The sequence below is a fragment of the Zootermopsis nevadensis genome, unplaced genomic scaffold (genome assembly GCF_977971745.1).
Source record: "Zootermopsis nevadensis isolate Lab colony 2312 unplaced genomic scaffold, Znev_1.0 Znev_ptg000009l, whole genome shotgun sequence".
Taxonomy (NCBI): Eukaryota; Metazoa; Arthropoda; class Insecta; order Blattodea; family Termopsidae; genus Zootermopsis; species Zootermopsis nevadensis.
This window is the reverse complement of record NW_028259141.1, coordinates 3,325,978-3,349,992: the sequence shown is the minus strand read 5'-3', so window position 1 is coordinate 3,349,992 and position 24,015 is coordinate 3,325,978. Positions and strand designations below refer to the sequence as shown.

Genomic DNA, 24,015 nt, shown 5'->3' with positions numbered 1-24,015 from the left:
ACACTGCTGACTGTTTCCGAGAGCACTCTGGTGGCAAGAACAGTTGGAAACACCTGCTATTTGGCCCAACCATTTAGTTTAGCTGCTTCTCTGCAGCCATTACGGTGCTTTGGAGATTTCTAACCTAACTGTTAAAGTTTAAGGCATTTTCTGCTGTCTTTCTGCCTTCTTTAATTCTGTGTTTGAATTTGAAGAGAATATAAAAGACAGCTTCAGCTAAACTCTCGCCTTTTCTTTTTTTTTTACCTTTCCCTCCCTCCCGTGTCGTGGTGATAGAGTAGTATTCGAACTTCGTGTTAGTTTACTAGCTCTCACCCAGAGTAAATTGCTCGACCTGCAAACGCGCCTGATTCTTTCCATAATCTGGTGCTAAGGAAGAGCATACACACCCATTCTCTTATTTTTATATGTGTTGTATTTATGTGCATTATGTATATGTGTTGTATTTATGTGCATTATGTATTTGCCAGTAAAATGTAACAATTTAATCAAAGCAAGGAAGTTCGTTACTGCCACTAAAGTTTGTGTGTTATATTAAAGCCAAATAACTTTGAGAGAAACTGCTCCAGTGCCACTTTGCCTACCACAAATCTCCAGGATGATCTGACATGCGACTGGTATGAGAGCCAAGACAAAGTTTTTTCAATGATAAAACCTTGCACATTCTCTGGATGATGCTAAATTCTTAATCCACTTTCAAAGCAATAGCATAAAATAAGTATAGATATGCAATGAGTACACCAAACTAGACGTCTGTTTTCAGATCATATCATGTATTGAAACCTTATTAAATAAATATGAAAAGGGTAATGGTTATTGTTTTCAGTTGTGTGGCTAGTAGTGTGCTACCAGTCTGCTAAAATTTGAGGAATACGTGATGTTTTCTTGTCTGCTTTCCATACAAGCTTTACTGTTTGCTGGAATGTGGCTATCAATTATGCAGCCTGAATGCTACACCATTTGATCACATTTTCATGCACTAGAGGAGCAGAATGTTTCATCACTAGACCAGAGGTTCCAGCCATCGCATTCATGCTTGCTTCAGAGAAGAAAAAAAGAGAATTTGCCGTTTAAGCACAGAACGACTGTGACTCAGTTGAGCTGTGTTGTGTCCAGGTACTTCTCCTTTCACAAAAGATTCTTGTAATGATGGCAAATTAGCCCCTTTGTTTTAAGAATATTATTTTTGTTATCCTTATACTTTTTGGTACTAAAGAGTGAGTTTGTGGGAAGTAGATAAAAATGTTATTAAAGATATTTTTAGAAGAAACCGTTGTTAAGAAGAAAATGAAAATAATACAATATGGGAGACTCAGCCCACCTTCACCCAGCCTTAAGAATGTATGTAAGGACAAGTAAAGAAATGTACTCCAGGAATTTTATGTTTTGCTGCATTACCCATGGTTAATGGCTTGGAATAATCTGAAAAAACTGCCTAGATGGCCATGCTTGCTGCTTGAAGAAAGTCTAAATATTTCTATTTGAGGTGCCTCTCCTAACCTCGTAACTTCACAAAAAATAAAAAAATATAATGGAGAAATGTTTAGATGATTGAAAGGGTTGTCTGTTGCCATTTAGAGGTTATTGTAAATATGAATCACTCCTTGATAGAGGCAACTATATAGAATCTTCGCAACTGCTAGAAGATTATGATCATCTCCTGAGTGACCACTTAGAGGCAGCCACTGTTTTCAAGGGCACATCTTCGGTCTTTCAGAATGATTATATGAAAGCCGTCCATGAAGTGATCTAGATGGCATTTTATAGCAGATATAAGAACCACTTAATAAAGGATGAAACTTTAGATATTATTTTCATATTGATGTACATTCATGATGGTAAGAGGTTTTCTGCTAAAACACTTTCTTTATCTGGTTTTTAAATGCTGACATTTTGTTTCATGTAATTGCAGAAGGTGTGATTATAGATTACATCCACAAAATAAGAGAATTTCAGTCACCTACAAAATGATCATGACAAAGTGTTCTCACGTCTGTGACCCAACTCAAAGCAATGAAGAGGGTAAAATTGCACATGGGATATTCTGTAGGGGGAAAGTGCAGAATACTTTTTCACAAAATTATTGAGAACCAAATCGGTCATCTGTCAGCTTCTCTCTGAAGCAGTGAAATATTTGATCTTCTAGTTTACTAAATATGTAGATCAAATTATCCAATGGCAGTAGCTTGAGTAGCAGTCAGTTTGGCACTATACGAACTAACATTGCAGTAATACAGGGAAGATTAGTGTGGCCCCTGCACAAGGATTACATGGAAGATCGTGAAGCGTTTCGTAATTTTAATGTATTGTTAAAACTAATATCTCACTGTTTACAGTGGGCATTATAGTTTATCATATAACAACAAATGTAACTTGACTACAGGTCATAATTGATTTTGTTAGGTGAACGTTATTTGGAGAAAGTTTAAATACTGATCAATGAATGAGAGCCTGAGTGACATACTAGTACAGTATTGCCCAAAATAGGGTCTCCTTTGTGATTCATGACTTACAATATTCCTCAGTCCTGGGAAATTTCAGGACAACAATTTAAAGTAGGCCACACCTGCTGCCTCATCCTGCCACATCACTGAATCCAGACATCTTTTCGTCAGAAATTTACATGTCTGCACAAATTACCTGAACATCCAGATTATTGAGTATTTAGAATTGCCGCATTTCCACACTGGTCAGTTTTGGCCTCACTATTAACTGTACTTCAACATTAGACACTGCACAGCAGCTTTTATGTTTACCTTCTCATTTCAGGAGACAGACATACATAGAGACGATATGTTTGCAGATGTCGACACATTTCCTACATTAATTAGTTTGTATCTACTGAAGCGAATGTAGTTCTAGCATTCAATTTAATGTCTCTTATATTTGTCACCAGTTCTTGCTGTCTTTGTGTTCATTTCAACATCACACTAATTTTGAACATTGTCCATTGTTCGACATATATACATTTGAATGTTAGTTCTACTCATTTCTTGTGATGACTGGGTATTGGCTGCAGCAGTTGGGATCGTACCATGAACCCTACCAATACCAAAATACCTTAGGATCGTACCACGAACCCTTTCAGTACCAAAATACCTTTTAATATTAAACTTGTGTCTTAACTAACAGACTATTCTAGAATTCTAAGATGGGGTGCAGCATTGAGGTTCAAAACACAGTATTTGTCTTAATTAAGAGTTATTAACCTTCACCAGCGATGTGTTATGGAATATGTGAGGTCTAACTGGCCATATGTCAGAGCAGCTTGCCATAAATTATTAAACACCAGAGTCAATGTTCAGGAGTAGAGACTTAAACTTAAACACCAAGTTAAGACTACTCAGATGTTATATTCTCTCTGCTTTTATATGGCGCTGAATCGTGGACGTTGACTGAAGCTTCTTCAAAAATGTGGAGGCCTTCGAAATGTGCTTGTACTGACGTATTCTCAGAATTTCCTGGATTGACCGTGTAACCAACAAAAAAGTTCTCGAGAAACTCCGCAAAGACGTCGAGGTTGTTAAAAACATAAAGAAGAGAAAGTTGGAATTTTTCGGTCATATCATGAGAATTAGTGACTGATACATGCAGCTTCTACTGATAATCCGGGGAAAAGTATTCGGGAAGAGGGGACCTGGCAGGCAAAGAATCTCCTGTCTTCAGAACCTAGAAACTTGGTTCTCGATGTCCCCTGGAGGGCTGTCTGAAGTAGTAGCCAGTAAAGCTCAAATTGCTCTGTTGATCGCCAACATCCAGAATGGATAGGCACTTTAAGAAGAAGAAGAAGAGTCAATGCTTGGCCTGCACTCATGTAGTATGGGAGGTTTAAATATCTTATTCCCATAATGGGAAAGGCTAAAAGTTTCTTTCTGTGTTGGATTAGATTTGTAGTGCAGTGTCATCATAGATTGGATATAAGAATTTGATCTTGTAAATCCATGGCTGTTATATTTGCCATGGCCAGGCCACATGACATTTTAAAAAAAACATTTTGTGTAAGCAAAATTTGTGCGCTTATTTAGAGACAGAATATGGGACCTAGTAAGAAAGAAAACAGGTCTCTGGTAATTTACAATTTACAATAAAAGTAGTGGGAAAGGAAAGTACACACACAAGCATGTACTCAGGGGGCTAGAAGATGTGCAAATGATAAAAGATCGTCATCTGGAAATTTGAGGATGTCGGGGAATACGGAATATAGGACTTGAGTTGTGTGTAACAAAGAAAAGGCTATCATTATTTATTTTCTAAATAAAGTTTATATCATTTGATTAAATGAATTAATTTCCCTTATGCCACTGATGATGACCTCTTGAGGTTGAAACGTGTATGGCAATAGTGTCTTTTTTATAGTGTTAATAGTTGTTTGTTTGCTTATTTTATATTCTAATCACTATTTGTTACCAAAGGATAATATACTAACCTTGTCTAGGAAACTTCAGATGATACATGCTAGGAATATGTGAAGTACATAAGTGTGTTTTGTTTCCAACAAGTGTCTTGGTTGAGTTTGAGGGCTTGAATCTTATCACTCACCCCCATGTAGTGCCAATAGTAAAAATGTATGGATCTATAGTTCCATTTTGTCATATCTGATCATAGGTTGATTGGTTAAAGCACATGGATATGTTCTCATACCTTAGTCATCAATAAAGTACACGAATAACTCCACCGTCTTTACCTTTTTCATAAACTGAGCCACGGGTGGGACTTCAAAGATACAGGTAGATTCTCACAGTTAGTAGGAAACCTCAGGGAAATGACAAATGCATGTAAGGAAAGTATTAAGTATTATGTAAGACTTGAGGTTCTCACAGCGGTGAGTATGAAGATTTCCGTCTTCTGGGTTGTTGTGCTGTGTAGTCTGGTCGATGTTAACCATGACAGAGGCAGTATGACCTCTGAAACATAGGTTAACATCGACCAGACTACACAGCACAACAACCCAGAAGACGGAAATCTATTAAGTATTACTGTGTAGGTTTGGAAATTCATTCCTGCATTGTAATCGTCACAGGTCGATGATTGTGATGCCTTTAAGGACTATATATGCTAGTTATGCTGTGCCCAGGTGTTGATCAACACTGCTTCAGGCTCATTCAGACTCTACATAAAAGGCAAGAAGTAATTATAGTTTGTGGATATGTTATCCCTACAGGAACAAAAATCAAATTTTTATAATGCTGTTTCTCCTGTGGAGTGTTTAGCAGCAACTTTTAAGTAACCATGTCACTTCACAGTCTTACTTTCAAAATTACAAAGCAGTTCAGGAGAAATGTGTTCAGAACAATATGTTTACTATTTGTAGAATGAATGAAGTATTTGCATGGCAGCCTTCCAGAGGGAACCCAGCTGTCATAATCCTGAACATGGAACTACATACATACTTCTTTATTACATTCCATGAATCCATAAGTTAGTCAGATGACCATACAAGTCATACTGTTATATAAATGTCACAAAATACAAACAAAGTGTTCACATAAAGTAGAGATAAGTTCACACAATCCATGATAAGACGCATTTAAAAAAGTTTTACTTCTTGACAAGGATGTGTGCTCTGGCAATGAAGATAATTTAAGCAGGATGCAATAACTACTATAATGACTGGCAAGTAAAGTAAAGTTGTCCCGCTACATGCCATGTAGGCACTTGGGGGATAGGTAGTATAGATCTAACTAATTCTTAATCTTATAGGCCGTGAAGCTCTTCATTGTGCAATTTTCTGTGTGATGCATTCCCCTCCCATTTAGGAGCAAATATTTTCCTCAAAGAACTGTTCTGAAAGGCCCTCTATCAATTTTCCTCAAAGTGAGAGACCAAGTTCCTCAACCATACAGCACAACTTGCAAAATTACAAATCAATTATGAAGGGGCCAGTAACAGAGGAACTCTCCGTCTGACCCAACTGAGTAAGTGCCATTCCCCACTTTATAAACTGAGGAAGGAAGTAGATCGAGCTTCAGAAAGGCAGTGTTCTTTTTAAAAACACAGACGATTGACACAGACCAAGAATTTAGTCCTCTCGATGCCAAAATTACACTTTTGAGTACAGTAGTCTTTGTGATTATATTAGGAGTTGGAACAAAACATTTTAAACTGAATAATAGCAAGCATTCTTTGAATTTAATCATCTATGGATTTCATCATGAATTGCCTTACTGACTTGTTAGTGTAATATATATTATTAGAATGGTTTATAATGTGCGAATTATTCACCAGTTATTTGATTTTTACCATTACTAATTAGAAGCCTCGAACATTCGTTCCCACTACGAAGAGGTCGTTACTGTCGATTACCAAAATACAATAGCAACAAATAAATGTCCAAGCATGTAACCCGTTCATGTAGCGAAAAAGTAACATAATATTCAGATGTAGTTTGCGTCTGACTTGGTTGCCGATGGACATTGCGTGGAAAAATATGTTTTTAAAAAAATTTCAACGGGAAATGTTTTTTTAAAAGCAGTTTAATATTTGTTCCAAAGCTTTTTGTACAGATAATGGGTTGATAAATTTCGGTTTGTAATGCGCCTTAATTTTGAATGCACCAAGTTTAGAAGTAAGGTTATACTCATTAATTCAGTGAGATCAACATAACGTTGCTTATGAAGATGACCCAGAAGGCTAAAAAACCAAGTTATCTTCTTCGAGAGTTCTCCATGCTTGCGACGTTCACGTTTTCAAAGAGTGTGACAAGATTCCTAACACCTGTGGAAGGGTATGTTGTATATAATTTAATGTATTTTTGGTTCTTCTTGTTCGTAACTTTTCACACATTCAATTCACCGACCATTCACTAGAACAATATATTTCAGTCCAGTGTGATGATCATTATTTGCGATTTCCCGTTTGTGTGTAACTTTACTGCGAACCGTGACTTCTCTTCCCAATATAAAGAAATAATTTAATGTATTTTGTACGTAAGAAATTGAATTCGTTCACTTTCTCGTGTAAGCAGATCATATTCGAGAGACACTTCTGTATTGTAAATTATTGTTTTATTTTTCAAATATAATTTTTGTTATGTTGTAAGTAATGCAATAGCATTTTTCATCGCTTTTGACACTAGTGAAATACTTTTCTTTCTTTTTCTTGAATTTTGTTATACATTTTTTCCTCCTAATTTTACAGGAATCCATTTACTTGCCTATATAGGCTTATTGCATGACACAAGAAACATCTGTAGTCGTCACTTCATAACATGTATAATGAATTGGTTTTTTCTCGTTGGCCATCCTGTTTCACAACCTCATAGATCGTATGACTTGCTGTCACGCATGCGTCTCATCCTTTCCGAGGCGGCTTCTGAGGATATTGTGTTTCAATTCAAGGGACTACATTGATTTTCTTCAGAAAGTAGAGGTACGTAGTGACTTGGAAAACCATGGAGAAGAAAGACTTGGATTTTGGATATGTATGTACTTGTTGCATTATTAACTGATTGATTGTTAATGTAATATTCCGATAACACAGTGGGTGTGATATCAGCCTGAGAACTAGTTTTTCCCGCCCTTCTGGAATCCTGAAGAAAAAGATTAGATATTCAGTTGTGGTGAGTACTTTGGACAGGTTTATCCAAGTCCAAATCATCCAGGATATCTGTCAGAGTTGACCATATCATGAGAATGTCATTCAAATGTCTAAAATCACATTTGTCATATGTAGTCTTGCCCTATCTTGTTCGAAAATATTTTTCCATGGCTTAAACATTCTGAACAAAATAGCCTTGAAAGATCTGCAAGTAGCGAGCGGCATTACTTATGTCATCCAGGAAGATCTGTGAGAAGATTCCATCTGATGAAATAGCGTCCCACACTGCATTTTTCAGACGCAAAGCATGGGGATCATCAGCGCCTCTGATATGCATGTTCTATTTATTGATATTTCCATTTATGTGAAACTGAGCTTCAGAGAACAACATGTGTTGAATAACTGTTATCCGTCACTGCTTGTTGGATCTGAATTTTATGAGCAAACGTTTTTAAGTCTTTTCTTGTTATGGTTAAAATGGATGATTGTTTTAAACCTTTTAACCAAGCTCTTGTGGCAGCCATTTTACAGATTTCCCTTGGCTACGCATAAGTGCTGTCTGTATACATGCAGTGTTTTCTGGTATCCTCACAAACATTTTTCTGCCAACCCAGAACTTGTATGTTCAATATTTTTCACACTTTTAAATAGTTGATCTCTTCGGACCTTCTCTGCAGTCTCACTCTAAAATCGCGCTGCATCATACAGCACTTCCAGTTTGATAAAACAAACTGTTTCATACAAATCACACACTGGTCACTAGTGTACGCAGCTTGTGTATTAATGCTTGCTGAATATCCCGCCTATGAAGCACTGCTAATTGATCAGAATAATCTAACCTCTTACATGTTCTATGATACCAAAGTTATTAATGTCAGTGAAGTATATCAGCAAATTTTGGGATTTGTAACAACAATGTATTTTCTTAATATTTTGTGTGGGTGTGAAACCTGGTTTCTCACCCAAAGGGAAGAACATAAGTACTTTTGACTTTTTATTGGGAATGCATATGCAAATTGCAGCCTGAATCGGGTAGTGTACATATATATTCATTATCTTAATTTGTAATACAAAGTAACATAGACACCTTTTTCAGGCTTGTAGAACAACTGTGCCCCAGTAATTGTAAATAAATACTAAACAGAAAGATGTTACAAATTAAATATAATGCATTTGTTCAAATTGGTATCTTGTTTGAAAGCATGTGTGTGAGAGAGAGACATTAACTATAATAATAATAATTGTGTTCATTTGGATATTTTCATGAGTAATAAATTCTTTCTATTAATCTTTTACTTTGCTTTACATCTTTTTTAGATTTATTTCCGTATAATATTTCCACTTACAAGTATTATGATAAATCTGTTTTGACAGAATCTTATATTTTGGTGTGAAGATTTTGTTATAAATTACAACCCTGCCAATTTTTTTTTCTCGTTACTTTAACAGCACAAGATAAGGAAAACGTGTCTGTTCTCACAAACTATTTGGTAATGTACACTCTAATGTTATTAAAGTGGTAGTTTGTTTATCATGATATACTTTAGCGTGTGCTGTGCAATATTTAAATGTTAATATGTATGCTGAAATGCCCTATTTGCCATAATTGTGTTATTGGGTTATAATACGAGGGTCGCTCATTAAATAATGCCGCACATTTTTTTTCTCAGAATATATTTATTCGAGATGGCTGAAATTTAGTGACAATATAAATCAATGTTTCCTTTACACATACTATTTTTCCACATAGTCCCCATCAACTTGTACAGTTTTACGCCAGCGTGGAACAAGTGCATGCATGCGTTGCCGGTACCAGCTCTTGTCCTGTGCACATAGCCATGTCCTCACTGCTTGAATCACGCTCTCATCATCTTCAAACCTTGTTCCGCGGATAGCATCTTTAAGTATTCCAAAGAGATGGAAGTCGGAGGGTGGATGGGGCAGCACCATCCAACCCAATTTGGAGATTTCTTCGCGGGTTCTCAGACTTGTGTGAGAGCGTGCATTGTCGTGCAGGAGCAAAATTTCTGCTGGATGCTTGTGAGGCCGAAGTCATCGGAAACGCTTCTTGAGGGTTTCAGGGTCCCAATGTATACGTCTCGCACCTCTTGGCATCACGTGTACAAGAATGACCCCATCACTGTCCCAAAAGACAGTCATCATGACTTTTCCGGCAGAGGGAGTTGTCGTGAATTTCTTCTTTCGCGGTGATTGAAGATGATTCCTCTCCATTTACTGCCTTTTTGTCTCCGGCTGAAAGTGGTGTATCCAGGTTTCGTCTCCTGTAATGATCCGGGACAGAAAGACCTCTCCCTCAGTATCAAAACGCTCCAACAATTCAGAAGAAATTGTTTTCCTTTGAATCCTGTGGTCTGCTGTGAGACTTCGTGGAACCCATCTTGCGCACACCTTCGAATATCGGAGAGCCCGGATAATTGCAATCACACTTCCAATGCTGAATGAAAACTGTTGGGCCAATTGTCGAGTTGTGATGCGCCGATCCTCACGAATAATGGCATCCGCGCTGTTCAACATGTCTGGAGTGGTGGCTGTGACAGGACGTCCAGAGCGCGGCAGATCATGGAGCTTGGTTTCTTCACTTCCTGAAGCTTTTACTCTCTTAGCCCAGCGACCAACGGTGCTCCTATCGACTGCACAGCTTCCATACACAGCACACAAACGTTTATGAATGTTCACCACAGTTTATTTTTCAGCAACAAAGAATTCAATTACAGCTCGTTGCTTGTAACGAGAGTCGTTCACTGACGCCATTTTAACAGTTCACTACAGCTCTGCACCTGTTGGAATCATTTAAAACTCCATGCACGAATGCGGGAAACATCAAATCTCAAGCATGTAAAAGTACACTTTTCTATCTTCATTATTGGCTGAGAAAAAAAATGTGGGGCATTATTTAATGAGCGACCCTCGTATATGTCCCTATAAACACTGATTTACTACAATGCCACAGTCACCTGTTAAAATAGTTAAGAAGGTTACATGCAAGAGTTAGTATAAGTGAAAAATATATTTCCATTTCCATATTCATATTACATTTCTGTTACTGTTAGTGTCGATTGAACTCCAAACGTCAGTGGCTTTGTTGTGTTTTCGTGTTAAGGCTGGATGCTCGTATGAAGTTGGGTTGGCGCAGTTCCTCCTATGTAGATATGTTTACTGCATTTTGGTATCTTGCTTTTTGCTGTGTTCTCTGTTGATACGATCTTCTCTGATATTGGATGTCTGTGGAGTATTTAAGATCTGCAATGATATGTGTAATAAATAACATTTTGTATATTTGTGTATATATTTAAATCTATTTAAGACTGATGTGGTGCATTAACACTTACAGCAGGTCTTGTGGCTTTCATATGTCGTCTGTTGTGGAGGAGTGTACTGCACTGTGTATCATGGTATAATGTCATGCTATATGATCTATGTACAAGGGGAGTTTGAAGAGTAATGAGATTGGCAACACTACTCATCTTTAGTGGCCTTGATCGAGATCGCACATATTCTGTTTTGTTTCCTCAAATGTGTTTAGCTATTAATACATATATAATCATTTTCCAAGGTGTGTGTGTCTGTAAAAGTTCTGGTACGAAAATCCTATTTTGCATTGGTGGAACAGAACGACATTTCATGTTTGAAGGCAGAGATGTGCAAGAGAATATTGTGTGAAGCTCAGAAAAAGCGATGAAGAGGCGTTAGAGGTGTTACAGAATGTGTATGGAACAGAAACAATGAGCCAAGCTACAATGTTTCAGTTTTTGAAATATTTTAAAAATGGAAACAAAAGGGTGGTTGACGGCGCTCGAAGAGGGAGACCAAGCACCATCATGTGGAAAAGTGGTGCTGATATTATATTTTGACCCAAAAGGCACTATTCTTCAGCACTGGCTACCTCAGAAGCTAACTTAGAATGGTGTTTACTATGAATATATACTTGAAACTTATTTGGGGAATGCAATTCAGAAAGGAGTGATCAGAGTTCTTGAAGAAAAGGTGGTGTCTGCTTCAAGACAATATACGACCACATATTGCACATGTGGCCAGTGCTGCGGAGTCGGTAAAAATGTGCCGACTCCTACCTCCTTATGAACTCTTAAGAACACTTTCGCTACCGTGTGAGCCGCCAGTGGCCTCGCGCTTGCTGAGATTCAATGATGCATTGAGGCACATGGTGTGGGAATAATGCTTTGTAACTTTGGCTCTGTCACATTAACCTTTAATACACTTGAATACTTTTACAGCTGCGTCTTGGTGTGATATTCCAATAAGCAGTTTTTGTCCACACATAAACCCACCTCATATTTCTGACACTTCACACTTACGCAGGCGATTCGATAGAACAGGCCAGTGCTTATTGCCAGTAGTGTCCAGTCTGGTGACTTGATTGGCAACATTTGCTGGCCTACCTGGTGGTCTGTGTACACGTGGCTGTTGTCCAGCATGTACTAGCATATTTCTCACTAGGGCAAGTTGAAAATTCTCTGTGTGTGATTTTCTTTCCACCACATGAAGAAAGATTAATATAACTTCCCTCTAATTTAGTGGATACACATTCTTTTCACCCATCATGCCGAGGAATGTAAGTAGCTTTGAATAGGGGGTCTGAAAAGGAAGCAGAAAGCCACTTGACAATAACAATGTTTATTGCTGTTTATGATTATACTTCCCGGGTTGACAGCTCAGGCTGAACTTGTCAAATCCCTAGTTAAAGTGAATCAATGTTTGCAGCCTCTAAAATAGGCCAAAAGACATAGCCAAGTCTTCTTACAATGATGCAAGTATTCACATTCCGCACAAGGACCGTTCGTAGGGCTGAGTACACAATTTACGTCCCAGACAAGGAACGCTAGTAAGATAAAGATTAAGAATGCATACTGTCTACAAATCAACTGACTTCTGCAATAACCATTGTATGTGAATTTAAGTATATGTTATAAGTCTAAAAATTAGCCTGATGATCCACGTGGTGGTGATGAAATCTCTTCTGGTACCATTTACTATTTTAGTAGGTTTTCCATTATTAATATATATTGAGCTTCTTTGAAAGAGCCAGAGACGGAGGTTTTAATACTGACTCCACAGCCCTGCATGTCGCGACGGAGGCGCTACAAGACATCGATGGACCACCTGTAGAAAACCCTCCCCACAGTTCAGACCTTGCTCCATGTGATTTTTGGGCATTTCCAGTGCTTAAACATGACACTGAATATAAAGAAGCTACTGCTGCTGCCCTACTCAAGATGTCTGGAAATGGCCTACTGCACGTGTTTGAGAAGTTGGTGGGACGCAACAAAAAATGTATAGCTTTGGCAATGAAACTGCCAAAGCCTCAGGAATCCACAAATTGTGGATAATGCGAGTAGTCGCATTACTTTTCAAACTCCTCTTGTAAGGGGGGAGGATGTGTGCTGTTGGTAATATTGCTTGTATAGTGCGTCAAAGATCAGGTTATGACTGTGTGGATATCGTTCAGCTGTTGGTTTGGTTTTGGGTACAGTATATGTGCTGTTTATATAATAGTTTAAACATCTTTCTTTACTGACTGTTTTTATTATTTCCAAGAATCTTCCTTGGGGCCATATTATGGCCCGTATTATGGATATGATGTGCATTACCTGATGATCTCTATTGTTCAATATTGAACATACATGTTCTTCAAACATCTCTTGAAGTGTGTGATCTCTTTGTGCTATATAATTAGTGTGCAGTTTAGTTTATTTTCACCTCCATCATCAATTTTTTTTGTGATTTAGGTATTTGGTGTTTTTTTAAAGATATGAGTGGTTTGGAAAGCTATTTTTATCAGCATTTTTTTTTAATTTTGTTATATGCCATGTTTGTTTGCATGTGTATACAAATGTGCTCCATTTCTCCTTATGTCCTTTGTTTGTTTATGTGTGCTATTATGTTGTTTTTATGTTGATGTTTTGTGTTTACTGTTGTTAAATTTGTTTCATTTTATATTTGTATTTTTTGTTTTTGGTTTGCCAAGTGGAATTTAATTTCTTACTTTCATTCTTAATTTTATGATGGATATTTTTGTTACTTGATTGAACGGGTAATTGTCACTGTTTTGTGCTCTGTAGGATGACGACATGTTTGATGTACAGTCATACTTACTAGAGATGGCTTCCAGTATGTGTTAGTTAATTGATCTTGTAATTGCAGTGTGTGGTGTTTCCTTTGAGGCAGGTATTGACTGAATTATTTAATGATATTTAAACGACTTCAGCTGTGAAGGGTTAAGGGAAGAACATTTGTTGATGCTTTTTGACAGTTGGGTACAGAGCACAATATTTGGAACACTGAAGGAAATAATGGGGACTGGAGAAGACGCTTAATGTGGAGTTTCTTAATCATTTGTCTACATCAAATATTAATTCATGGTTATCAAATCAAGGAGGATGTGTGGGGAATGTAAACATTAAAAATGAATACAAGAATTCAGTTAGAAAACTAGAATAGATAATACCCCTTGGTTGATGAAGATATAGATGGGAGGATAATATTAAAATAGTTGTTTAAGAAGTAGGATATAATCACAAGGACTGGATCCTTGTGGCTAAGGATAGCAACCAGTGGCACGCTCTTTGAACTCACTCTGTAAGCCTCTGGGTTCCGTATATGCGGCTAATTTCTTGACTGCCTGAGAACTAGTTTGTTCAGCAGACTTAGTTCAGTAAAGAAATGAAACATTGCATTTTACATGTTTAATTTGTTCAGTTGTTCTTGAGGCTGTTCGTACAGCACATGCATTACCACAATTGTAGTCTAATTCTTTCAGTCCGGATATATATAGATGCTCTTTTTTAATACTCGCTATAATTATCAGCTCCTCCAAGTTACCTATCAGCCAAGAAAGGTTATCGATCCTTGTGCTAGCCCTTTATTTTGCAATCATGTCTTATTGCGTTATGATTACATTTTACATGGAAATTGTAAGTGGACAAAACGTGGTCATGATCAGCATCAGGTATGGAGGTTTCGCATAACTTAATTTTACTGAAAGTTGTACCTGGTTCATAGAATGAGATGTGTAACGTCTTCTTTCGCAGATCATGAATATAAAAATTGAGGATTTTGCTGTTACACAAGAAGAGGAGGATCGTATAGCAAAACTTCCTTTGATAAAGTCTGAACATACGGTGAGTTGTACACTACAATTGACTTTTAAGAAATCTGTAGGATTACCTATTGTGTTTTTCTTGTCCATCTCCACATGAAGCATTTCCACTCTGGTGAATGGATTTTGAAGTGTCCTTTGCAAAATGGTGCCAGAGGACTGAATTTTGTTGCTCAGTGTTTATGAAATACCATTTTAAACTTCTGTTGCATCAGTTTTAAAACGTGAAATTAAACATTGACCAAACTGAGAAATAATTTAGACAGATGTGGCCCATTAATCTTGCATAATTTGTTCATATTCAAAATATTGCCTGTTGTTGAATCTCTTATACAATTCACAGGAATTATGAATGTTTTAAGGTTATAATTTATTTCTTTTGTGTCTTGATACAAATTGCACTGATATATTAGAACAGTGTTGTCATTTCTGTTAAGCATCATTAACTCTTTCCATATGGGAAGATAACATTGAGTATGTAATATTAAACTTTTATCAGGAGATAAATTTGCAGCCATGGAGACTTTCAATGAAGAAGCAGATTGTATCATAACATTTTGTGCTTTGTTTTTGACTTTGTTTCTGTAGACCCAAATATTTAAGAGGTTAACTTGACTTCATATATAAAGTTGGCCGGGAGGGAGGAGCGTTAATGTGATACTCTGCTCAGTATTTCTGTCCAGAACATACAAAATGTAATTTCATTATTGTGTGCACTTTATTCATGGTGTGTACATGTAACTATCGAATAAACCCCGTAACAAAATTTTTTGTGACCTTTTAATATGTGCTTTACTGTCTCATTACATAAACCAAGCGTTAATCAGTTGAGCCATTGTTACTGCTTTGACATGAACATGCCAGGTAAACTGATGTGGATGTCTTTGATTTCATATTACATGGAGACAATACTATTGAAGTGATATTTGTATTAGAAAAATCCTTTTCATGGTAATGGTTTTGATAGTTATAAGGAAGAAAATCTTTATGAAGCAGCTACTATGATTGCATGTTGGTGTTTTTCTGGACTTTGTCCATAGTTTGATATTCTGAAACAGATTCGCTATATTTTGAGAGCTGGATCTGCTCTTGTCTGTGGGTGAAAATACCTTTTCTGATTTTCCCATAGAAGAGTCGTATTAATCCTTTGGGATTAGTCCCTTGTATGGGACCAGAGCAAATCTAGTTCCCAGAACGTAGTGATCTTGTTTTAAAATATCAAGTGATGGATCATGTAAAGAAATACAGCAATAGTAAATAAAATGCACCATCGTCAGGCTCCATTAAAGATGTTCCGCAGCTGCTAGTAGTTTGATTCAGTACAATTGTATTGATAATTATTCCATTTCATGCAGTGAGAGCGCAAAGTCAAGACTCATAATGAGTATGGTTATTTTACAGGACTCCATCAATTTACAGAAAGTTGTACCTGATTCTTATGGTGAAACGAGTTTTGAGGCTTCTTATGATGACAATCAAGTCATCGATATCAAAGTTGAGGATGATGGAGGTGTGAAAGTGGAGGAGGATCCTGTCATGATAACATTTCCAGTAATAAAGGCAGAGCATGCGGTGAGTTGTGTGAGCATCGTTAGGCACGTTGCATCTCCATTTGTCTGTCCTCATAAGCAATTCCGCTCTGCTGAATAGATCTTGAAGGGTCCGTTACAGACTAGTTGAAGGGAATTGTATTTGTTGCCTACTGTTTGTGGAATATCACTTCTGTTTTGTGTTAGCTTTATTTTAAGACGTGATATTAAATATTGAGAAATACAAGAAATGTTTTAGACAGATGTAGCCACACAAGCCTTTGATAATTTGTCCACACTTTCCAGTACGCCTTGTTTTGATGGCATTAATTCCCATTGAATTCAATGCACATTTTTGTGAATCTATGAATGTTTGAAGGTTTTCTCGTGGTGACTTTTATTCCCCTTTCTTTCTTTCTTTAACTTTGTTGCAGCATGTATCACTACAGTGGCATAGAACTGCCATTTCCATTAAGGACCATTAACAGGATAATTGATGACCCTCTAAAATTGTAATATTATTTGATTTGTTATATGACTATGTTGGACATTGTTAATTTTCTGAAGTATTATATTGCCTTGACATTGAGACTGCATCAATGTAAGACACTTGATTTAATGGTAGGTATTTAGGGGGGGGATGCTACATCAATTGTTAGACACTATCAAATGTAAAATGCATTGTCAGTATTCCTGTCTTTGGGTAATTCATTGTGATTTACTGACAATTTTAGGTTAGTGGCAGTTTGGATCAAATGAGGTCTTCTCCAGTAAACGACACACTTAGGTTTAAGTGCACGTTACTCATTACTAAAAGGAAAAGATAAGCTAAATCTCTGGATTACTGTCTGAAAGTTCTTCCTTCACATGATTCATAATTAGGGATATTACTGAATGCTGAACAGATATACGTCCCTCAGATCCTCCTGAATCTTCCGATATAAGTGACTTTTAATTAAAGTTGTTACCGTGTCGCTGGCAGGTGATTTTTGTATGTATTTGTTTTGTATGGATGTGAAACATGGTCTCTCACTCTGACAGAGGAGCATAGATTGCAGGTGTTTGAGAATACGGTGTTGAGGGGAATACTTAGGCCTAGGAGAGAAGATGATGGGGCATGGAGAAAATTACATATAAATGAGCTTAAAAATGTGTACTCCTCTCCCAGTATTATCAGAGTGATTAAGTCAAGGGGCGTGAGATAGGTGGGGCATGTGGCACACATGGATGGGGCAGGGTATGTTCACCGGGTATTGTTCGGGAATCCTGGGGGATGAGACCGCTGGGGAGACCTAGACATAGATGGGAGAATGATCTCAAGTGGGATCTATGGGAGATATGAGTTGAAGGATACTGGATTTTGTTGGCCCAGGACAGGGACTGGTGGAGGGCTTTGGTTAATTCGGTGATGAACCTTTGGGTTCCGTAAGCCATCTAGTTAGTTATATATAATTGTCCCTACGAATTCTCTTGTTTTATTTGTATAATAGCATCTCAAAAAATATTATTTTGTTTATGGACATCAAATAATATTCAGTACAATTAAATATTCCTGTGATGAAATGCAAAAAAGTAAATAATTAAAAAGGCTAAGATTTATTGTTTTTATAAAGGATATGAATTTTTGTCAAGTTTGTGATACATCACTCATTTATAGTGAAATTGGTGAGCATAAAACTGTCATTCATACAATCACACTGTTATATTGTAAACTAGAATAATATAACATCATCAGGGTGTTGAGTCATTGCCCCGATGACAGAAGCAGCAAGCACATCAAACGTCAGGAAAGTTCTGTCAGATTATGTGGAAGACGACCATCTTCATACTAGGTGTTTGAGAAACTCAAATCTCAAGTAATGTGTCATATACTCTAATCATCTGAACATCTTTAATTAATGTTCCTGTTTTCTTATTATCTAATATATAATCAATTACTGACTTTGTACCATTAACAGACCATGACACTGTTTGTAGTTTTACTTATATATATGTATAGATAAAGACCGTCACTATGGAAAGTCCTCCATGTATGTCAACACAGGCTATCAGTCTCTGATAATCTTGCATTTGCTTGTGTTCTGGTTTTCTGAACCACACTGAATGCATTGCTTTCCCTGTCTTGCTGTTGCTTCTCACATTCAGGTAAATTTCTGTGTACATCATAAAACATGTTTCAGTTGTCAGAAGTGCTGCTAATATCCCAGTACATTGACTCAACCATACATTGCAAAGCCTGTATATGAAATTCATATCTACATGTTCTTATGAGAAATGTGAAAGTCATTTGACCAACGCTTGCATGATGAAAAACTTCAGCACCAGGAAAATACAAGATATTGATTCAGCTGTCATTTATAGGGCATATTTGCTGCAATTTACCTGTGTGATGCACTCCCACAATCTGGCTGGAAATTATAATTATTTATTTATTTGCAATGTCAGAAATAATGATTAAAGTTTTACAGATCTTTGTTATTTGTCGCATGATGTTGGAGTACAGCCATGTGCTTCTGATTATTACAAGGCACATGTGCATGTTAGTATCATGATGTTTCCCATGCTTGCTCCATAAATGTGGAGCTGTTTATATATCCATTTTTTGGCCATAAAACTGCCTCTCTGGAAAAAGATGAGCAAACAGGTATTCAGGGTTTGTCACTGTAGAAACTCGTATGGCACCTTACAATTGGAGGTTCTGTTCAAGTTTAAAAGGTGTTCCCCAATTTTAAAAAATTGATAGTTTTTTGTGTGATTTTGCTCAAACCTTTTGTATTCTCTCTCTTAAATAGGATAAGCCATTTTGCAACTATTCCTTGAATGCCATGAAAATGTAATTTAGTTAACAAAATTTAATGATTACACAGTCAGAAGCTTTTGCTAAATCACAGTAAATTCCTCTAACCAGCATTTTTTTGGTTGTCTGTTAGTTTGGAGGCTGCGTCTTCAGTGGACGCACCTTTCCTGAAGCCAGATTTTTCTGGGACCAGTGTGCATATGATGACTTAACCTAACCTCACATACTTCCAAAGAAGTAGTTAACAGTTCAGTTAAATTTATCTTTCCTCTCTCCCTTTTTATTTTATTACCAGATTTTGTTATTAGTATACTGTAAAACTGCTTTTTAGCCTATTTTATAAGATCATTCAGGATTTTACAGTACGTAATATAGAATTCTGTTGTTTTGTGGTGTTAACTGTTCCTGATGTAGATATGACTCCTCTTACATTTGCAAGATATTTATAATCCTTGCGAAATCCAATCATTCTTTATTTTGCCTATATTATTATATTTATTTAGAAAGCTGCCTTCATTGATACTTTGAAAAATATACAAAAATGAGTTAAACATATATTTTGATATTTTTGTCTTTTTTAAAAGAGAAGTTACCTGCTACAGCAATATTATATTAATACAAAATATTGTATATGGTATTACAGTGAAACCTCGATGCATCGTTTTCGGCGGGGGTGGGAAATAAAAACGATGAATGCGGGAAAACGATAGATGCGGGAAAGCATTAAATTTTTTTAAAAAAACTGTTTCTCTTTCAAAGTTACTTCTTTCTACCAAAAAAGTCTTTAATGGACAACTGGTTTGTTGAAACTTTACGTTTTAGACCAAACAGAGCACTTTCCACGTTCAAAATGTTTTCTTCGTCACGTTCACTAATATTAAGCGCATAAAAGAACGACTTCACTTTCACCAATGCAGCGTGTACTTCGGCAAAACTCGGCAAAGCTTCGGGCTCGCATTCGTCGTCTTCCTCTTCCTCACCACTCCAACCCCCTTTGAGGACAATAACAGGAAGAATGGAAATACTATTACTGCCGAACTCAACGAAGACCCTGAACCGCTGGAAACGAGATGAACCAGAAGAATGAAAAGTGCCGCCAGCCTTTCCTTTGTACTTGTAATAAAAGCATTTGTGAAGAAATTCACACTGCACATGCCATCTGGCATCGCTGGAACGAAATATGAGGGCACCCTAAAATTTCTGGCAATGAGCACCGCCATTCACTCCAACTATCACCCCTGCACCGCTGACACTCATTCCAAAAGAATGTGCTGGTTGGGCGACATAACAGGTTATCGCTACTGTGTATTCCAAAAACATTGTGCGTCTTTCGGTATTAATTTATCTCAAAACCCAGCATTTTAAATTCTCAGAAACGATCATTGCGGGAAAATTGTGGGACGGGACTAAGATTTTTGAACGATCGATGCGATAAAACGATAGTTCGAGGAACGATAGAAGCGGGAAAATGTAACATTATTTTATATGGGATGTATTCGGGACCGAACAAAACGGACGATGCATCCGGGAAAACGATAGTTCCGGGAACGATGGATAGAGGTTTCACTGTATTCATAAGATCCTGGATATTATGGTCTGATATGTAAATTATTATTGGGGAGGTAGATGATGAACTGAATCTTATACTTGCATAATACTTCCCTCCTAACTGAATCATAGGATTTCCTGAAGGCTATAAATAGCTGACATGTCTTCCATTGTACTCCTGATTTTTCTCCAGTACCTGAAAGATGTGGAATGTCTGATCAGTGCTGAATGATTACATAAAATTCTTGAGTGATAATCCAGAATAATTCCATGGATGTATGTAGAATGAAATAGTTACGCCTACATCATGAGGTCTTCTCTTTAATCCACAGCCAGAAGACATTCTGTGACGTAGTTACTAGGGGCCCGCATAATATAGTTTTTCCCTGATTTATTTTTAAGCAGATTTGAAACTAAGAGCTACAGAAATGTACCTGTTATCTTCACTGTACCTATTCCTCTATCCATATGTAAGAACTTGAGAACAAACAGCTAATTGTATTTTAAATATTTTTTATGTTAGGGAATTTTTCTATTTGAAGAAACATTTCAGTTTTGTTCAGTGTCATATTGGCAGCATTTGGTAGTGTACCTTAATGCCTACGTGTGCTTTTGCTTGTGGAAGTGACTTTGTCGTAGTGGTGGACAGTCATCATTTAGCTATGCAATGACGCTGAGCAAATCTAAGTTGTCATTCTTCATATTGACATCATCAGCCGTCCAAACAGGCACCCTACTGAAGCTGAGGTCTCTTGCCCCAAACATCTAGATGTCACTAGCATCATTCTCAGAGGCCAAATTGCTGTGAATGTGTCAAAATGGTTGCATTTGTTTTTCTTTGCCAAGCCGACTTGTTCAGTGTTTATGAGATTCTGTTCTCAGGATTAAGAGATGCAAGGATTACAAGAGGTTAATAAGTAGATGATGCAAGTAGTAATAGAAAATCGTTGTTTTAGTTGGGTGTGAGTGAACTTGAGGTTTATTTATTTTAGATTCTCCTTTCACTCTTATCTGTACTGTAGATTGACCCAGTTAATGGTAAACTATATTGTTTGAAAGATTTTTATTAGAAGATTCATTATAATGCATAATATTATGTCACCATTATGACTACATCAGTGTGTATCTGCTTTTTGATTCTTTAGATACCAAAAAATAGATTGGTTATTTTCTCTTTTTTCTCTCCCCATCAGGCTAAGAAATTTGATTCGGGTTTTCTAACAGTGAATCTGGTTGGGTGAAGCAAACTTAAACTCGGACATTGTGTTATGGAATGTGAATATGTGGTTTGAATATGTAACTCTTTTGCATTGCTGCTTGCTGTCAGTCAAGAGTTTGTTTGCTATGTATAAAATTACGGTCTTGGCAAGTGAATTAACCTATTTGTCGCAGGTAGCCAGGAACTAAATGAAATAGGAAATATAATGCTATCTCACTGAGAAAATAAATCTGTTATGAAAAGAACATAACTTTCCTAATGGAATATTTATTGAGCATTCTTATATCTTGTTTTCAGTTTCATTCTTCTTCCTAATAATATTTGTCCTAATATTTTTTCAATTTGTCTGCTAGGGTCCTCCGAATGAACAGGACTTGTTACATGATGGTGAGCGACCGTATTCCTGTGATGTGTGTAATAAGTCATTCAATAAAAAGTGTAATCTGAAGAGACATCAGCGTATGCACAGTGGAAAACGGCAATATTCCTGTGATGTGTGTAACAAATCATTCAATCAACAGAGTAATCTGAAGACACATCTACGTATCCACAGTGGAGAAAGGCCATTTTCCTGTGATGAATGTAACAAATCATTCAATCATCTGAGTAATTTGAAGAAACATCAGCGTACACACAGTGGAGAAATGCCATTTTCCTGTGATGTGTGTAACAAATCATTCAATCATCAGAGTAGTCTGAAGACACATCTACGTATCCACAGTGGAGAAAGGCCATTTTCCTGTGATGAATGTAACAAATCATTCATTGATCAGAGTAATCTGAAGAAACATCTATGCATCCACAGTGGGGAGCGGCCATATTTCTGTGATACCTGTAAAAAATCGTTCATTCGTAAGGATTCTTTGGTGAGGCATTTGCTTATACATGGTAGATAGCAGCCACATTTATGTGATGTATATAATAAATGATTCCTTTACCTGCATAATCTATTTAATGACTACTCTGTATTTCAGTGACATTAAATCTATTCGTTAATAGGATAATCCAATGCATGTGCAGGGTGTGCATATTCTTGTGATGTATTATTATTATTTATTATTAACTGCAAATGAGTTTTTACCTGGTGGCAGTGGTCCTACAATAAGACACAACAGAACAACTGACATCACACAAAATAAAACAACTCATAAGATTACAAAACCATAAGGCACAAGTATTTAAACACAACAGATAACCTAAAGTAGATAACTTAAAAATTAATACCAAGTGGACACAAGACAGTAACAGAAATGAATTACATACGTCATGAAGTGATGCTCTCACATTTCATCAGGAACTTCACTTCACTTCACTACACTTACGAAGCCTTCCCATCCTCACCCCGATTTACCTCCCTTAACCTCACTTCACCTCATTTATCACTTTTCTAACCTTCTTCCTAAAAGTACTTGGTTTACAGGAGAGAGTCCCTAAAACCTCAGCAGGTAGCCGGTTCCAGAGTTGGATGGCCCTATTTACAAAGGAATATTTTCCTATATCTGTCCTTTGCTTTCTGCTCCTAATTTTCCGAATATGATCGACCCTGCTCAGGTAGTATGGCCTTTGCCTTCCATGCCCGTTCTCCCGTGTACGCTTTGAAGAGAGCACATATACGTGCTATCTTTCTACGCTGTGCCAGGGTTTCCCAGTTTGAGTCGCTCCTATGATATGCAAATCTTTTGCACCCGTTCTAACGCATTTATCTGCCCCTCCCTGTAAGGATCCCAGCACGCCGCCCCATATTCCAGAATCGGACGCTATTTCTATTTCCCTCTTTGACAACACGCATTGTAAAATGAAGTGCCTTTCAGGCTTTCGTCACCGTATAATTTACTTGATCAGCCCAGCTTAAATCGCTGCTTAAGAGAATTCCCAAGTATTTCCAACTGCTCACTTCCGGAATTATTTGGTCCCGTAACGAATAGTTTAGTGGTTCCTTCACCCGACTTCTCGTGAAACTAACTGCCTTACTTCTACTTGGGTTAATTTTCACAGCATTTTCAACCGCCCACTCCCCCAGACTGTCCAGATCCATCTGCATCTTTTCTATGTCTTTAGTATTTATAATTTTCCTTTATATTATACAGTCATCTGCAAAAAGTCTAATAGTCGATTCAATGTTCCTCCAAATATCATTTACGTACGCGATGAACAAAAGTGGACCCAATACACGGCTAGAAAGACGCATTTTTACTGTAAAGCTCTCAAGACTTCCTGTTTGTGCTTTCCTTCCGCTTTGAACACGGAAGAT

The 24,015-nt window shown here is 37.1% G+C and overlaps 1 protein-coding gene, 2 long non-coding RNA genes and 1 other non-coding gene across 6 annotated transcripts; 3 read left to right on the top strand and 1 right to left on the bottom strand.

Annotated features, from left to right (window-relative positions):
• Nucleotides 1-2: 2 nt before the first annotated feature.
• Nucleotides 3-4,672, top strand: LOC147874354 (uncharacterized). Its single transcript, XR_015534280.1, has 2 exons — nt 3-1,116; nt 3,402-4,672. It is a non-coding gene; the product is annotated as an uncharacterized LOC147874354 (long non-coding RNA).
• LOC147874355 (U6 spliceosomal RNA) lies at nt 2,194-2,300 on the top strand. The gene has a single exon (XR_015534369.1). It is a non-coding gene; the product is annotated as a U6 spliceosomal RNA (small nuclear RNA).
• A 1,024-nt stretch (nt 4,673-5,696) lies between the features above and the next one.
• Nucleotides 5,697-22,796, top strand: LOC147874352 (uncharacterized). 3 transcript variants are annotated; one of them, XM_087345542.1, is made up of 5 exons: nt 7,297-7,368; nt 8,986-9,026; nt 14,604-14,693; nt 16,073-16,243; nt 22,118-22,796. In XM_087345542.1, exons 3-5 carry the CDS (start codon nt 14,607-14,609, stop codon nt 22,658-22,660), a joined length of 801 nt encoding a protein of 266 aa, XP_087201668.1. In that variant the 5' UTR covers nt 7,297-7,368; nt 8,986-9,026; nt 14,604-14,606; the 3' UTR covers nt 22,661-22,796. The 3 variants fall into 3 exon arrangements, with proteins under 3 accessions (XP_087201666.1, XP_087201668.1, XP_087201669.1); XM_087345540.1 differs by lacking the exon at nt 8,986-9,026 and having other exon boundaries at nt 5,697-7,368; XM_087345543.1 differs by lacking the exons at nt 7,297-7,368; nt 8,986-9,026 and adding an exon at nt 7,386-7,558.
• Nucleotides 17,778-19,984, bottom strand: LOC147874353 (uncharacterized). The gene is made up of 2 exons (XR_015534296.1): nt 19,813-19,984; nt 17,778-18,822 (listed from the first exon to the last, which is right to left on the bottom strand). It is a non-coding gene; the product is annotated as an uncharacterized LOC147874353 (long non-coding RNA).
• Nucleotides 22,797-24,015: the final 1,219 nt, after the last annotated feature.

Coding starts and splice junctions, on each gene's coding strand:
- LOC147874352 (XM_087345540.1), top strand. CDS start 7,267: ATGACTTGCTGTCACGCATGCGTCTCATCCTTTCCGAGGCGGCTTCTG. Junction 7,369..14,603: donor ATTTTCTTCAGAAAGTAGAG/GTACGTAGTGAC, acceptor CTTCTTTCGCAG/ATCATGAATATAAAAATTGA. Junction 14,694..16,072: donor TGATAAAGTCTGAACATACG/GTGAGTTGTACA, acceptor GTTATTTTACAG/GACTCCATCAATTTACAGAA.